The sequence below is a fragment of the Erinaceus europaeus genome, chromosome 5, assembly GCF_950295315.1.
Source record: "Erinaceus europaeus chromosome 5, mEriEur2.1, whole genome shotgun sequence".
NCBI lineage: Eukaryota > Metazoa > Chordata > Mammalia > Eulipotyphla > Erinaceidae > Erinaceus > Erinaceus europaeus.
Genome location: NC_080166.1, coordinates 9937352 through 9954481, shown reverse-complemented (window position 1 = coordinate 9954481; position 17130 = coordinate 9937352). Strand labels below are relative to the sequence as shown.

The 17130-nt window shown below is 40.2% G+C and overlaps 1 protein-coding gene across 1 annotated transcript; it reads right to left on the bottom strand.

The window, feature by feature from the left end:
• Positions 1 to 2866: 2866 nt before the first annotated feature.
• On the bottom strand, positions 2867 to 16635 carry LOC103109779 (granzyme A-like). Its single transcript, XM_007518894.2, has 5 exons — positions 16157 to 16635; positions 12199 to 12346; positions 9259 to 9400; positions 5601 to 5873; positions 2867 to 3019 (listed from the first exon to the last, which is right to left on the bottom strand). Exons 1-5 carry the CDS (start codon positions 16260 to 16262, stop codon positions 2867 to 2869), a joined length of 822 nt encoding a protein of 273 aa, XP_007518956.2. The 5' UTR covers positions 16263 to 16635.
• Between the last annotated feature and the right edge of the window lie 495 nt (positions 16636 to 17130).

Here is a 17130-nt window from a genome sequence, read left to right as displayed (position 1 = left end):
GCAACTCCCCTGCAGGTGGGGAGCTGGGGTTCGAACTGGGATCCTTATGCCAGTCCTTGTGCTTTGCGCCACCTGCGCTTAACCCGCTGTACTACAGCCCGACTCCCTCTAAACATTTGTTATGGGGTAAATGTCAGAGACCACCTGAGACCAGTTCAGTCAAATTTGAGAGTCTTTATTTAGCCGGCTGGTGACTACACTCAACAGCTAGAAGTGCAGCTCAGAATGCAGTCCTGAGCTCAGTGTAGCACAGCCATTAAAGGGGCAGGTGCAGGAGGCCAGCTAGGTTACAGAAGCCAAACATGCGGTGGTTAAGGCGGTCTGTTACTGCAGTCAGGACAGCCGTTATGGAAACATCAGCAATTAATCAATAATTTCAGGACACTCAGATCTACTTCTTGTTGGCAAGTAAAGCAGTTGCACAGGTTCAGCTTCAGGTCAAGATGGAGTCAGTTATGCTAAGGAAGTGGGGACCCTGTCACACATTCACATTAAAGCTTTTGTGGGGGCAATTTCACTCTCTCTTTCTCCTCCAGGATCTACCACTCCTGGTGGTTATTTTTCCTTTTCCATTTTATTCGGTAAGACAGAATTTGAGAGGAGATGGGGAAATAGAGAGGAAGAGAGGATGGAGGGGGCTTGAACCTGAGTCCCTGAGTCTGTCCTTGCGCATAGTACTGTGTGTGCCTAAGCAGGTGCACCGCTGCCCAGCTGTCCCTGTATTTTCATTTCTCTTCATTTCATACCTAGCTGTGGGTTGCTCATAGGTTAACACAGTTTATAAACTGTTGAGGACCTTTCAGATTGTTTTCAAACTAATCATGTAATTTCAACACTCCTTCAAGCATTGTATGAGAGTTTTTTTTTCCTCCACATCCTTGCCAGCACTTTTTAATTAATTAGTGTTATTTTAATAATAGTTTTTGCAGGGAGCGTGAGCTAGGACAGTAGATCATTCTTAATTTCAAATTCGAGGGACACTTCCATTCCAATCCTTTGGTCACCACTCCTGGCTTACAGATGTGAAAATGGAGATGAAGCCTCCTACTTCCTAGTGATGGAGCTGTTGTTTCATTTGTCTACCATTGGTCTTTTCTCTGCATTGTTATGTCACTGTGGCATTTAGTCAGGAACCCCCTATTTATATAGCTTTGTCTAAACACTGGGCAGATCTCACGAGAAAGGACCTTAGGACTAATTGTGATAGCTGCTGGAAGATATTTCTTTTTAATATCTTTGTTTATTTTTGCTAGAGACAAAGGGAAATTGAGAGGAAAGGGGGAGATAGAGAAGGAGAGAGAAAGAGAGAGACACCTGCAGTACTGCTTCACTACATGAAGCATCAGCCCTGCTGGTGAGAACTGGGTGCTCGAACCTGGGTCCTTGTGCTCTGTAATGTGTATGCTCAACCAGGTGTGCCCCGGCAAATATTTGTGACTTTATGCCATAGACAGCCCTGTTCTATATGCCCTTCAGAATCAGAAGCAGCTGTTCCTTTATTTAAAATTTCTTCTTCTTCTTCTCCTTTTTTTTTTTTTTTTTTTTTAAACCAGAGCATTGCTCAGTTCTGGTTTGTGCTGGAGTGGGGACTGAACCTGGATCTTAAACCTCAGGCATGAGTCTGTTTGCATAAGCATTATGCTATCTACCCCATCCCTTCTTATCTTCTAATATAAGTCTGATGGACTTTAAGTGCTTTGAATATAGTGACTTCATGCCTTCTTGCTCATAATGTCTGGCATATGGTGGACTCTCAAGAAATATTTGAGGATTTAAATGAGAAATTAGTTGGGGCTATTAGAAAATTAGTTTATTGTAAGTCTACTCATTGGAGAAGTACCACAACAAAAAGACAACATACAAATAGTACATGGTTACTTTTTTCTTTATTATATATCACCATTTATTAAGAACTGCAGGGTTATTTTTAGTGCTTGCATGTAAAAACTGAATAGTTGCAGCAAAATACATATCAATATACTAGCTGTACTGTTGGTATGTGGAACTTTAATCTTGCAATTATGACTTGTATTATAAAAATGCTTCGTTAGATAAAATAAAAGTGATGTCTATGTCCAAAGGCTGCTTTAACTTCCGAAGAGAAAAGAGATAAAGTTTTGAGCAAGGACATCAGCGACAAAGCCCAGTCCACAAAACAAACAAATAAAACAAAATCACCTTTGACAGGAAATGTATATCTGACTTACTTAACATGTTCTATGTGAGCTACCCTTATCCTCAAATTAAAAATTTACAAATATTTAATGCACACACTGACTCTTTCTCATTGTTTTTTCTCTTTTTTTTCTTATATTTTTTAACCCTAACCCTAACCCTAACCCTAACCCTAACCCTAACCCTAAGAGTCTTTCTCATTGTTTTTGTAATGAAATATATTGAGATAACAAAAAGACACTCAAGGAATAAGTGAAAAAAAATCTCCATTTATTCCCTCACCCAGCTTCACATTAAACAGTGTATCAGACTCTGAATTCCAAGATTTCCCAGAACTTCATTTGCAAGAAGGAAGAGTCAAACTTTTCTTGGGGCTGAGTTCTTTTGAACAAGCACTCACACATGAATGACAGCTTTTAATTTCTGAACTACTCAAAGAGTCACTTAACAGGAAATTTTTGTTCTCTCCTCAAGGGCTAGTTCTCACTGTGGATGAGGATAAGTGATGACGTAGCTGTAGCTAATCATGGAAGGCTGCTGGCAAGAAACTGCTTCTGTCCTTGCTGATTTTGTTTCTGGCTGGGTTTCCCTTGTCCCCAAGGTTAGGAGGGTTTGTGGTGGTGCTTTGTACTGGTCAAGTGCTTGATATCTGCAGGTGGTTGCCTCAGTTCTCTGCTTTGAAGAAGGAATGTCAGATGGCTCCTGCAATGGTTTTCTTTATCCAGTTGACATATTTGTTTGTAAGGAGAATGTAGACACCAGGCTTCTGGGAGTTACCACACTTCCCAAAGGAAGTGACACCTCTGAACTCCATATCACATATCAGAGGACTTCCAGAATCCCCCTGGCAGAGAAAAATCAGATGTTTGAAATGAAAATGATTTCCAAAGGTATTTACTTGTAACCTTATTTATACATTTATTCACTCACACAGAGCTTCTCTCCTCCCCAGTTTAAAGTCTAATCTAGTATCTATCTTTAGGAAGTGTTGCAGTAATTGTTTCATAACATTATATAACAACATGTTATGGCATTAGATTTCAGGTACTATCCTTTTTTCCTTTTTTTTTCTTTCTGGGGGTGGGGGTTGTTAGTGGTTTACAATATAGTTGTTGTCTATTATCAGAAAACAAATGAACACAGATGAGTTTTAGTTTATCTTTTCCAATCATTTATCTTTTGTAAAAGGTAATTCTGGAGAACATATGCAGACTCATTTCACCAAAGTGTAACAAAGGAGACCTTCAACAGTGAAAAATAATGATCTCTTCCAGACTACTCCTAGCTAATGGGTATTAATGGAAACAACTGAGTAAGAGATTACTAGAAGGGGACAGGGTAGATAGCATAATGGTTATGCAAACTGACTCTCATGCCTGAAGCTCTGAAGTCCCAGGTTCAATCCCCTGCACCAGCATAAATCAGAGCTGAGCAGTGCTCTGGTAAAAAAAAAAAATTAGAAGGTTTGAGACTATATGATTATTATATTATTATTATTTATTATTATTTTTTTTACCAGACCACAGCTCAGCTTTAACTTATGGTAGCGCCAGGGACTGAACCTGGGATATCCAAGTCAGACATGGTAGTCTTCTGTATAACCATTATGCTATTTCCCTGGTCCCATTTTGAATTATCTTTCTTTCTTTTTTCCTTTTCTAGGCCTCTTCATGGCTAGAAAGAGAGTAAAAATTTAACTTATTTTTAATTTTTTCAAATGATTTTTATTGGGGATGTAAGATTATCTTAAATCTATTATTTATTGATTATTGGATACAGACGGAAAGAAATTGAGAGGGGAGGGAGAAATAGAGAGGGAGAGAGACAGCTAGACTCCTGCAGCACTGCTTTGCCATTGGTGAAACTTCCTCCCTGCAGGTGGGGATCAGGGGCTTGAACCTGGGTCCTTGTGCACTGTAATGTGAGTGCTAACCCAGCTGTGTCACTGCCTGGCCCCTGAGATGATCCTGAGTCTTTTTCATTTCTCTGAATGATTACACTGAGTCTCAAACAAAAGGTCATTTGTAGTATTTCCATAACTTTAAAGGATTTTCCCTTTAAAGTTAGGTTTTTCAGCCCCCATTTCACATTCTCTCTGGCTTTACAAACCCTACAGGGTCTGGACTCTGGTACCTTTAGAATTAGATTAATGTGGGAACTGGGAATCCACCTATCTCTAAGTTCAGGCTCATTCCACTGACAGTCAAGCAATTTCGCTTGGGGGAGCTAAGTAACTTTCTATGTCTTAATCTGCAATATGTAAACACAGTTGATGATCACTTATAACTCACGGGATTATATGAGGCTTAATGGCTAGATATATATATCTATCTTGATGTCAGTTTTCATGCTTTTTTTAAAAAGTCCGCATGAGGAATGAACTCTGACTAGTATGTGCTATACTACTGAGCAATCTCCTAGGTCATAAAATCCTTCCTCCCTACTTCTTTTTTTTTTTTTTTTTTAATTTTATTTATAAAATAAAAAGTACTGACAAGACCATAGGATAAGAGGGGTACAATCCACACAATTCCCACTACCAGAGTTCCCTATCCCATTTCCTCCCCTGATAGCTTTCCTATTCTTTACCCCTCTGGGAATATGGACCCAGGATCATTATGGGGTGCAGAAGGTGGATTCTCTCCCTCCCTTCCTTCCTTCCTTTATTTATTTTTCATGTCCTTTGTTCATTCTTTCCTCCTTTCCTTTCTTTTTTTTTTTTTCCTTTTGAGAGGAGAGCACACAGAGGAGAGACAGAGAGCTAGAAAGAGAGAAGAGAGACCCTACAGCTCTGCATTGCCGTCCATGGAGCTGCTGGGCCATTCGTGGTGCTCCCAGGTGCATGGAGCTAACATCCGGGGTCTTGACCATGACCAGGCTCGTGCTCTACCGGGTGATCTCTCAGCTCACATGTTAATTTTAGAGGGGACTGGAGAACACATATAAGTGTCAGTTACATGGCGTTCTGAAACCTATCACTTGTGAGGAGGAAGTGTTCCCTGAATAGAAGATTTAACTTGGGACAAAAGAGCACAGGGTATTCTATACGGTAATCCTTGCAGACCCTGTTCATAAAAAATAATAGTAGCTGTTTTCCTAGAGTTCTTCCTAGGCCCTCTATTGAGCTGTATTTCTTTATCGATCTTTTTATTTATTTATTTATTTGTTATTGAATAGAGACAGAGAGAAATTGAGAGAGAAGGGGGAGATACAGAGGAAGAGAGACACTTGCAGACACTTGCAGACCTGCTTCACCACCTGTGAAGGTGACTCCCCTGCAGGTGGGGAGCTGGGGCTCGAACCTGGATCCTTAAGCCGGGTCCTTGGGCTTTGCGCCACCTGCGCTTAACCCGCCGCACTACCGCCCAACTCCCTGAGCCATATTTCTTATAGTAAAAAATGGTTAAGCCCTAAAATTGACTTACTTCACATGAGTCATCTTCACCATTCCTACCACCAGCACAGATCATGCTGTTACCCACAATTGGCTGAAAATCATAGTGCTTTGCATCATTGCAGGTTCTTCTGTCTATCACCGTGACATTGACTTCTCTCAAGATATTTGAAAAGTCACACGAGTTGCTCTTGGTGCCTCCCCATCCTGCTACCTGACAATTGGTTTTGGGCTTGACATCATCGTGTGACTTGGGCAGCGGAAGTAATCTTACAGCTTTGTTTATTTTTGCTTTACCCTTCAGCTAGAAAAGAGACAGAAAATGCAATTTTAGGTGAGGGCAATGATAGCAAACCCCCAGGAAATAGCTCTGATTGGATTATGTCTTGCCTATCTACTATGTCCTGACAAGGAATTTGAAGGAAAGTCCTAGCTGATTTTTTTCCCAAAGTGCAGTGCAGGGTACGTTTTCGCTTATGTTTTGCTGCGTGAGTCCCGTTGTATTCATCTATGGCTACCCTACTCTGAAAGCAACTGGTCTCTACAAATCAGCTAACGCAGCTATCTGAGTTCTAGCAGACAGCCCCATGACTGAAAAGTTGTAGTGGAGACATCGGTTATTACTTGATTCGGGTTGTCCTAGGCTTGTGAATTGACTGGCACTATAGCAACAGAAGTTGTAAACCTGAACTTCTGGTATCGTAAGTAGGATAGGATGGTGGGGGTGGGGCCAGTGTTCTCTTTCTCTGTGTTAGTGGAAACGAGACTTCCCTACATCTGCGCAGTCTGAGGTGCATCTGCCTTTCATGCTTATTAATGTCCTTTAATTTCATTCACAAGCTTTTATCTTGGTATAGTAATTTCCTTTAAAAATTATTTATTTATTAATTTATTTAGTGGGAGAGATACAGAGAAAAAGACCAGAGCACTGCTCAGCTCTGGTTTATGGTGGTTCCGGGGATTGAACTTGGAACCTAGGGGCCTCAGTCATGAGAGTCTGTGTGCAAAATAACCATTATGCTGTCTTCCCAGTCCAATAGTTCTCTTTCTAAAATATTAAGGGCAGTCTGACCATGTCTAAGTACTATTGATATGCGATCACAGTTAAGTGGATGGTAGAGGATTATAATTCTGATCTTTTTCTTTTTTTTTTTTTGGTCTCAATGTCAGTTTGAAAGTACAGGAGGTGTCGGTGCTGTAGCCTTTGCTAACACACACACAGAAGTGCAGCAGAAGCGCTCACTGTCATTTTACATCGCTCTTGGGCCTGATTTGTGACACGGAACTGTCCCCACCTCCTCAGGGCTCCCTGTGAATTGTTTGTGACAGAGTCATGAATGAAAGCGTTTCTATTTAATATGACTTCAAGTATCAGGTACCACGTCTCTCTCTCACGGTTTCTCATGGCTCCCCCGCTTATCATCAGCTTCTGCGGGCAAGGAGGAAGGGAGAGGTTACAGGGACGCTGGGGCTTAGCGAATGGATCAAAACTGGAGTCTGGGAAACAAGTCTTTGAGGAGTGGTCCTCTCAAGTGCTCTCCTAGACAAGTATGTCCAGGGAGGGTGCCCACCTCATCAATTTCAATCCTGAAGCTTAGCCACACTGAGGTCACGACCCCTCTTTAGGGTTTCTCTGGCAGTATCACCTATTGTCCGTAGTGGGAGGTGAGGGGGACTTCTCTGACCCAATTCCAAGACCAAGGGCCCTCACTCATCCCACCTCCTTCTAATAGTAAGGGTTTTGTTAGTTTTTATAGGATAGGAGATATAATTTCTTTTCATTTTAAAATGTCTTTATTGAGGGATTGTTTTTTCAGTTGACAGTAAATACAGTAGTTTGCCCATGCCTAACATTTCCCAGTTTTCCACATAAAAATACAACCCCCACTAGGTCCTCCTCTGTCATCCTGTTCCAGGACCTGAACCTCCCCCTACCCACCCCAGAGTCTTTTACTTTGGTGCAATACACCAGGAGATCTAATTTCTTCTACTTATTTTTGGATCTCTTTCCTTCTTTGCCACTGCCTGACTTTACCCTATCCATAACTCAGTGTCAGTCAGGAAAAAGTTACTGTGGGCTTACTAGGAACTAAGCATGGTACCAGATGTTAGAGAATGTAAAATTATAAAGAAAAATACTGTTTGGTAGAGTTTATCTTCAATGGTGGAAACAAAGTCTGTGTGAAGTAAGTATATCAGAGAATGGCCATGGAAATTGGTGTGAGTACAAGTTTCACCTGCCAGTGTCCACGTCCAGTGGAGACACAATTACAGAAGCCAGATCTCCCACCTTCTGCGCCTCCCAAGTAATTCTTGTTGTCCACTTTCCCAGTGGGGGAGGAATGCTAGGAAGATGACCATAGGGTTCTGAACTCTAATTCCATTAAGACTCGGAGCGAGAAGAGGAAAAGAAGGGAGGACATTTGGAAGTAGCAATAGATATAGGCATGACTTAGAAAGGAAGAGAAGGGGAGCCGGGCGGTAGCGCATTGGGTTAAGGGCACATGACGCAAAGAATAGGGACCTGAGCAAGGATGCCGGTTCGAGCCCTCGGCTCAGGTGTGGCTTCACAAGGGGTGAAGCAGGTCGGCAGGTGTCTTTCTCTCCCTCTCTCTGTCTTCCCCTCCTCTCTCCATTTCTCTCTGTCCTATCCAACATCGACAGCAATAACATCAACAATAATAACAATAATAAAAAACTAGGGCAACAAAAGGGAAAAAAATAGCCTCCAGGAGCAGTGGATTTGTAGTGCAGGTACCGAGCCTCAGCAATAACCCTGGAGACCAAAAAAGAAAAGAAAGGCAAGGCAAGGCAAGGCAAAGAAAGGCAAGGAAAGGAAATGAAAGGAAAGGAGGGAGTTGGGCTGTAGCACAGCGGGTTAAGCGCAGGTGGCGCAAAGCACAAGGACCGGCATAAGGATCCCGGTTCGAGCCCCGGCTCCCCACCTGCAGGGGAGTCGCTTCACAGGTGGTGAAGCAGGTCTGCAGGTGTCTATCTTTCTCTCCTCCTCTCTGTCTTCCCCTCCTCTCTCCATTTCTCTCTGTCCTATCCAACAATGACAACAACAATAATAACTACAACAATAAAACAACAAGGGCAACAAAGGGAATAAATAAAATAAATAAATAATTAAAAAATTAAAAAAAAAAGAAAGGAAAGGAAAAGAATGCAGGATCATAGGGGAAAAAATGGGCAAAAAGATAGATAGTTAGATAGACAGATAATTGTATAAATAATAGTCAAGCCATATCAGTGACCTTGGGAAAAATACTATAGTTTCCAGTCTCTTCAGGAAATAAAATTACCCCACTTTTTAACAAGACACAATTCCAAGTATACTTCTTCCTCAGTGAACTCTGCTCCCCAAAACGTCTTCCTCACCCGACTGAGCCACCCCAGGGATCCTCACAGTAAATGTTAGCTCTTGTTCAGCAAGGTACAATACCCCCCGCCCCCAGGTGGGTAGGTGTGTTCTTTTTGGCGTCACCACTGTCAATTTTCAGGTCTTACCACTGTAGGACTTCTGTCCAGGTTTGCTGACACAAACTGAGTTTCAAGTGGGAGCATATCAGACACTATAGCTGAGTTCCCGCCATGCTTCTCATACATCCACTCTGATGTTAGATAGCCGGGACTGTGAGGCCCCGTGGGTAAAACTCTTTCAAAAACTGACCATTTCAAAATCCTACCAGAAGAAGTTGAAGATCTCCTTCGAATGTATGTGGATCATAGCACGGGTAGGGAATCGCCTTTTCAATGGCAAACACTTGGTCAGATTTCTCTTTATGGGTTGTAGAGTGGGCTCCAAGAATAACTTGAGGTGTGCCCTTCCTGGATAAAAGACAAGGACAAGTGATAGTTTCTGTGAAGAATGGAAGAAATTAAGCCATGAATGAACTCAGTGTATTCACATCTCACCTGGGTTTTTAGAAATAGCTTATTTATACCCCAACACAGAGAGACAGCAGGGGTGGGGGGTGGTGGTTTATGAAACTTTCCTTTGGTGTTTAGTTGACTGTATCTCTTAAAACTCCCAAGATGTTGTGTGACCACGAATTACTTCAATTTCACTACATAGTTTCAAGGCAAAAACAGCAGGAAGGCCACCCCATGCCTTTTGGCTGAGGCAGGAGCTTGCAATTCAATAGCTTGTATAAGTATGATTTGGTGCTGACCAGAGAGCTGTTGCTGGGGTGGAGAGGGGACCTGCCACTTTCCCCATCTGCTTTGGATTTGTAGACTCAACACCTAAAAGAGGCAGCTGAACCCAAGAACCAAGAGAATAAGCCCCAGGGCTGGAGCAGAAATAGTAGGTTTGTTTACTGTGTTTCAGGGAAATAGTGTACCTTGCTTAGCTCTTAAAACATGACAGGAGCCAGCAGAAGTAGAGCTTTTTAGTAGGTAAGACTAAAAAAAAAAAAAAAAAAAATCAATCTTAAACTTTTTTTCCCTCAGAGACACAAAGGCAGAGTTTCCTTCAGTGAGGTAACTTGGGTACCACCCAAGTGAGTTATTTTATGGGCCTTCAGTCTTGATTTACTTTTTTTTTTAACCAGAGCTCTCTGGTTTATGGTGGAGCGAGGGATTGAACCTGGGACTTTGAAGCCTCAGGCATGAGAGTCTGTTTGCATAACCATTATGCTGTCTCCCCCCACCCATTGTTTTATTGTTGTAGTTACTTTAGTGCTATACACCATAAAATTTTATTTATTTTTTTTATTGCCACCAGGGTTATACTTGGAACTTGGTGCTGGCACTATAAATCCATGGTTCCTGGTGGCCATTTTTTTCCTTTAAAATTTATTTTTTAACAAAAGATTTTATTTGTTTATGAGAAACATAGGAGGAGAGAGAAAGAACCAGACATCATTCTGGCACATGTGCTGCCGGTGATCGAACTCGGGACCTCACGCTTGAGAGTCCAAAGCTTTACCACTGTGCCACCTCCCGGACCAATTATTTCATTTTGATAGGACAGAGAGAAATTGAGAGAGGAAGGGGAAGACAGTGAGGGAGAGACCAAGATAGACACCTGCAGCCCTGCTTCGACACTCGTGAAGGTTTCCCCCCTGCAGGGGGGTAGCGGGGGCTCAAACCTGCATCCTTGCTAGTGTGCTCTCAACCAGCTGTGCCACCTCCAGGTCCCAGCATTCTGATTCTTTTTTTAAAAAAATATTTATTTATTTATTCCCTTTTGTTGCTCTTGTTGTTTTATTATTGTAGTTATTGGATAGGACAGAGAGACATGGAGAGAGGAGGGGAAGACAGAGAGGGGGAGAGAAAGACAGACACCTGCAGACCTGCTTCACCACCTATGAAGTGACTCCCCTGCAGGTGGGGAGCTAGGGGCTCGAACTGGGATCTGTACACTGGTCCTTGCACTAGCATTCTGATTCTTAACTCAAATTAGGAAACAAACTAGTCTGAATGATGGGAAATTGCTGTTCTTAAGGTCTAATAGTCAAAGCCTAGTCATTTCCTGTGGCTCAGTCTAATATGTAGCAACATGGGAAAAATGTTGAATCTATGGTAATAGTAAATCAGTATTTCCAGTTTGTCTAACTGTGTAAATATCCTTACAGAAAAGTCTGCAATGAAATATAACAAAATGTGGGGCCTGGTGGAAGCCCACCTGGTTGAGAGCACATGTTATAATTTGCAAGGACCCAGGTTTGAGTCCCCTGGTCCCATCTGCAGGGGGAAAGCTTTGCGAGTGGTGAAGCAGTGCTGCAGGTGTCTCTCTGTCTCTCTCCCTCTCTATCTCTCCCTGTTCTTTTGATTTCTGGCTGTCTCTATCCAGTAAATAAAGATAATTTTTTAAAAAAGGAAAAAGTTTTGTAAAGTAAAAAAAAATATATATATATAACAAAATGTTAACAGAAGTTGTATGAGCTTTATACATTAACTTTTCTTGTTATTAAAAATTATGGCAGTATTGTTATTCAGAGTGAACAATTAAAAATATGAGAAGATGGTTTTATAATTTAATTGTATTCTATAGGCTCTGTCCTTTGCTTATTGAGATAAATATCACAACAAACATAACACCAAATGCATTTTCTCAGCTCTCTATTCCTATCTCATTTTGGCTTTGGATTTCCGAGTCATTTTAATTTTATATTTATTTAAGTATTCATTCATTTCTGTTATTTTACCAGAGCACTGTTCAGCTCTGGCCTGTGGTGGTGCTGGGATCAATCCTGGAACCTTGGAGTCTCAGGCAGGAAAATCTTTTGCATAATTGTTATGCTATTTCCCTAATCTCAGAAGTTTTTGTTTTTGTTTTTTTCCCTGCTACCAGCATTGTGACTGGGACTCTGTCTATGCCTGTACAACTCCACTATTTCCAAGGGCCATTGTTTCCCTTTGTTTTCGAAAGACAGTGACAGAAAGATAGAGACGGAGGGGAGAGAAGGAGAGAAAGGAGAGACACCTCTAGCACTCTTCCACCTCTGTGAAACTTCCCCTCTGCAAGTGGGGGAGTGGGAACGTGACTCTCAGTCCTTGCACATGGTAGCATATGCACTCTGCTGGGCGACCTGTCACTCTGTGTCAAGTATTACCTTTATCACTCCTTTGTCCCTACCCCAAAATTGCCTCGAGCAAGAACAGAACTTAGAATTACTTACAAGTCACAGTGAGCAGCTGTCAGTACCCAGTTTTCTTGGATCAAAGCACCTGCACAAATTTTCAGCCCTTTAATTAGGGCCATGTAGGGTTTTTCATGAGGCTTTACTATATTTCCTCCTAGAATTCCATCACAGGATTCTGGAAAAACTGAAAGTGATACTGAATGAGATCCTATCTTACCTAGTCATGCTCTGCATAGAGAAATTTTGCATAGACTTAATATAAGTAGCTAGACAGGAATTTGATTTGGAAAGGTAGACCAAAGTGATCTGAACAGTGATGGGCTTAGTGCTTTTTTTTTTTTTTTTCTCTCTGTAACTTTCTTGTCTATGATTTTGTTTCTTATAACACTCACACATTTGATAGTGCTTTCTTATAATTAATTTAGTACTCAGTTTTGAGGTAAGTTTAGTTACAAATGAATATCTCTATAACACTAGGCTTCTAAATTATTATTTTTTTCTGCCATAGTTCTAAATTTACTTCTCTCTTTCTGGGATTACTAGGGCAAAAATGTTAAATGTATAGAAATGCTTCACTCTTGAAATAATGACTCTTTAACTTCAATTTTATAATTATCACTTATTTAAAACAATTTAATCTTTATTTAAAATACTTTACTATTGTCACCCCTAAGGGATTCTGATCTAGCATACTACAGAGTGAAATCTGGTGACCTGTATTTTTTCAGTAGGCACGCCCCAAAATTTTGATGCAGATGGTTCCCAGAGAGATTTTGGGGTTGATTTGTGAGACTAGACTAGAGAACTAGAAGGAGGTGACCCCTGTTGTAGTGTTATTGGCAAGACTCTGGTCCCTAACATCTCACTGCTTTTAAGTGTGAATAAGGACTATTTTCCACCCTCTGAATTAGAGACCGGAAGAGTGAGATACGTTTTAGTTTATTCTATTGACAAATGAAAATTACTTAATATATACCTGAGTTCGTAAAGGTGTGTATGCATATTAATGCCTAAAAAGACTTTTTTTTTTCTTTTGTATAATCAGCCCTAGTCCAGGTATTTCAAATGTATACAGAGAGCTCACGAGGAGACACGGTCTCTGAAATTCTGTTGTTTCTGTTGGGATGTTTCTACTAAGTTTTCTTAGTCAAGGCCAAATTTCTTGTTGGTTGAAGATATGGAATTACAATGCTGTCTTGCCTTTATATACTCAGATTAGTGAAATACATATATGAAGTGAATTCTGGGCATTGAGGTTCTTCAAGTGACTGAAGAACTCTTGTTTCTCAAGAGCCCAAGTAATTTATAAAGAAAAATAAACCTGAAGATAGTCAAATAGATTGAGCTTGTCTATCACTGCACTTGGCATGACAGCAAAGCGGCAATAATGCATGAAAGAACATGCATATAAACAGAGATTCTATAACAAGAAATGAAAATGCCAACAATGAGAAACTGGGCCCCAGAAAAATGCCTTCTCCCAAGAAGATGTTGGACAATAAACCTCAAAAATGAGAGTTATAAAAGGCACAGAACTTTGGTTTTGCTAAGAGGGAAAAAAAGCAGGTTATGATGAATTTCTGACACCCTAATCTTATTCCTACAACTTGCAATGTGAAAGAGGAGTTTGAACCTTGTAAAGAGGGAGAGTGAGTCATAGTGACAGTTTTCTGTACCTACTCATGGGAGCTTGTTGTATACAGTCATATTGGAATTCAGTCTCCATTATAATATACCTTGAGAATGCATTAAAGGAACGTTCCCTCTTTATTGGCTCCCATTTTGCTGGGAGCCAATAATTTTGTTCCCTATGCCCACAAATCTACAACAGTGTGAGATAGGCATTTAAAATTCCTCTGGTGAGCAAAAGGAGCACTTCTCCCAGATCACCCACAGAAGCTGGTTGGAACTGGAATGTATTCAACTATATTGGAATTCAGTTTACACAACAGACCCTGTAGGTTGCTACCTGGTTCAGCCTGTCAGAATCTGTTCCCTGCCAGGTTCAGAGCCCCAGAACTTGCACAGAACTATCAGTATGTAGACTCAGAGAGGACCCTAGCCACATATCACACCTGAACTCTCACTGATAACAATGTAGTAGTTGTGAACACTCACAAACCTGAATTTCTGGATGATATCCAGGTTTAAATGAAGACCCCCGTAGGCCCAGATTCTTGTGGAACATCAAACACAATGATGAAAATTACCCACATTGTTGGACCAAGACAGTAGCTGAAACACAGCTTATAATTCAATAGTGCTAAAGAGAACATCAAAACTATGGTCTTAAGAATGCTCCAAGTTTTCATTCCCTTTTCTAGATAACTGTAGTAATGTTCTTTTCACAAAAAATAGTGTAGCTTTAACAATGTGTCTACACCATACTCAGCTTGGCAGGTAGGAGGAAGTGGTAGGCTATTAAGTCTTCTTAAATTTTTTTTATTAAATAATTTTTAAAAATATTTTTTATTTATTCCCTTTTGTTGCCCTTGTTGTTTTATTGTTGTAGTTATTATTGTTGTTGTTATTGATGTCGTTGTTGGATAGGACAGAAAGAAATGGTGAGAGGAGAAGAAGACAGAGAGGGGGAGAGAAAGACCCCTGCAGACCTGCTTCACTGCTTGTGAAGATAGGGAGCTGGGGGCTCAAACCAGGATCCTTACACTGGTCCTTGCGCTTTGCTGCACATGCACTTAACCCACTGCACTACTGCTGGACTCCCAAGTATTCTTAAAATTTAAGAAACACATTATTTAAGACCCAACATCACATGGAGAAGAGGGGGAGAAATCCCATTCTCATTTGTCACTCCTAGTGTATTCCTCTCCTGTGAAATGTCACTTCCTGTTATTATTTCAGGTTAGACACTACCTTACTGGTCTTAAAATCCTCACAATGTTCTACAATGAAATTATTATTTGGAATGATACTTTCATATATTAGATTGAAATAAACAAACATAGATAGCAGCCATCATAATGAACTTATCTGTGATTAGTTAGTTTCAAGCACTAATTCTGATGTTTACTATACTGGTAAGTGGCATTATTATTCCTATTTATCAACAAAGAAGGTTATATATGGCAATTAACTTGCCCAAGTCCATACAAACCATAAATTGCAAAATAGCATTCTAATCCATTTTCACATCATGTTATTATCATATTCTTTTCACTATGAAGACTATTTTCGTAAAGTAGGACTTCTTTCCCTGTAGAAATGCTTTGAGTGGAGCCTGGGTGGTGACACACCTCATGGTGTACACACAGTATTACGCCTGAGGAGCCCTGTGAAAGTCCTTGGTTCCCACCTGCAAGGGGAAGTTTCAGGACTGGTGGAGCAGTGCTGCTTTAGTTTTCTCAAATGTAAAATAGGACTCATAACTAAGATACTTCAGATGAGGAACTAATATTTGCAAGCACCAAGAATACTGCTATGCTTAATTAGAAGTTTTGTTGAATATCAGAGAATATATCTATCTGCTATTTTCGTCATCTATCCATAGACTATTTTATACTGATGTTATTGCTTTCATCTTCACTAGATCTGGATACTCACAAACACATTCTGAAACCAAAAGTTTCACAACTTGTATGAGAGCTATGACTTTTCAATTATATTTGTCTGATTGGGGCATCTACTAAATTAGTCATCTGTCTGTCTCTCTCTCTCTCTATCTCTCTATCTCTCTATTCTTAACTTTCTATCCATCCCCTATTCAGTGACTTTGTCAGTTTTTTCACTTCAAAGTTTTATTCTGTATGTCTGATTGAGTTGATGAAGACCATCAGATAAAGTTAATGTTTTCAAAAGCTAACGTGCCTTTTAGATAGCAAAGACAATGTAACATTAAAATATTGGAAATCAAACTATATATATATATATATGTATATATATATATGTATATATATATATGTATATATATATTCAAATAATGTGACAAACAAATTACACCAAAGCAGGATGCCACAGTATGTGGACATAGTCTTACCTCCAGAAATCAGGAGAAGCATTGCAACAGGGAAGGAGAAATGAAAGGAAGTTTTCATGGCTTCTCTCATTCCCATATGGGTACATGTATTTTCAGGTATTGACATTAGCAATATATAATAAAACACAAAGGATGTGGTTTTCTTTTCTTTCTTTCTTTTTTTTTTTTCTTTGCTGTGATGCTAAAGATTTTGGTTTTTACCACTGGAAGACATAGTCCTATTTTGGTTAGGCGTGGTGACTTGTTTCGTAGATGAGGTCATTTCCTTCTGTGTTAGACTTCTGTCTGAAAGGGCAAATGTAAAGCTATAGAGACTATGATAAACTAAGGAGGTTAAACAGAAAACGGCTTCTTCTGAAAACTATTTATTTGTTTGTTTATTTTTTGCCTCCAGCGTTATCGTTGGTTACTGGTTCCTGCACTACAAATCCACTGCTCCGGGAGGCCATCTTTTCTCCACCGTTGTTGTTGCTGTTATTGCTGTTGCTGCTGTTGTTGTTGAACAGGACAGAGAGAAATTGAGAGAGGAGGGGAAGACAGAGAGAGGAAGAGAGAGATAGACTCCTGCAGATCTGGTCATGGCTTATAAAGGAACCCCCCTCCCCTAGAAAGTGGGGAGCCAGGGGCTTGAACCTATGTCCTTGCACTTCGCACTATGTGTGCATTCAACTAGGTGTGCTACCGCCCATCCCTCTGAAAAGTCACTTTTAAATATGAATTTATCAAAAAAGTTGAGAATTCAAGTCTACATAGCAAAGTGTTTCAAAATATCATTCCAAAATCTATTTTTGTAGGAACTGAATAGTATGTGATGCATAAAAGAAAAGAATCTAGCTTCAGTTTTTCCTTGATGGATATGATTTCTAGATATCCATCAAGGAAAAACTGAAGCTAGATTCTTTTCTTTTATGCTTTACATTTTCCCCCTTTATTGTATCTTTTATTGAGAGGTTAATGGCTTATAGTACAGTTAT

What these genes read in the sequence shown, in the direction of transcription:
- LOC103109779 (XM_007518894.2), bottom strand. Translation starts at nt 16,262, where the DNA reads ATGTCAATACCTGAAAATACATGTACCCATATGGGAATGAGAGAAGCC. An exon ending in GAGATCTTCAACTTCTTCTG is followed by an intron (nt 5,874 to 9,258) that starts GTAGGATTTTGA and finishes TCTCTTTTCTAG; the next exon opens with CTGAAGGGTAAAGCAAAAAT. An exon ending in GTGAAGATGACTCATGTGAA is followed by an intron (nt 3,020 to 5,600) that starts GTAAGTCAATTT and finishes TTTCTCTGCCAG; the next exon opens with GGGGATTCTGGAAGTCCTCT.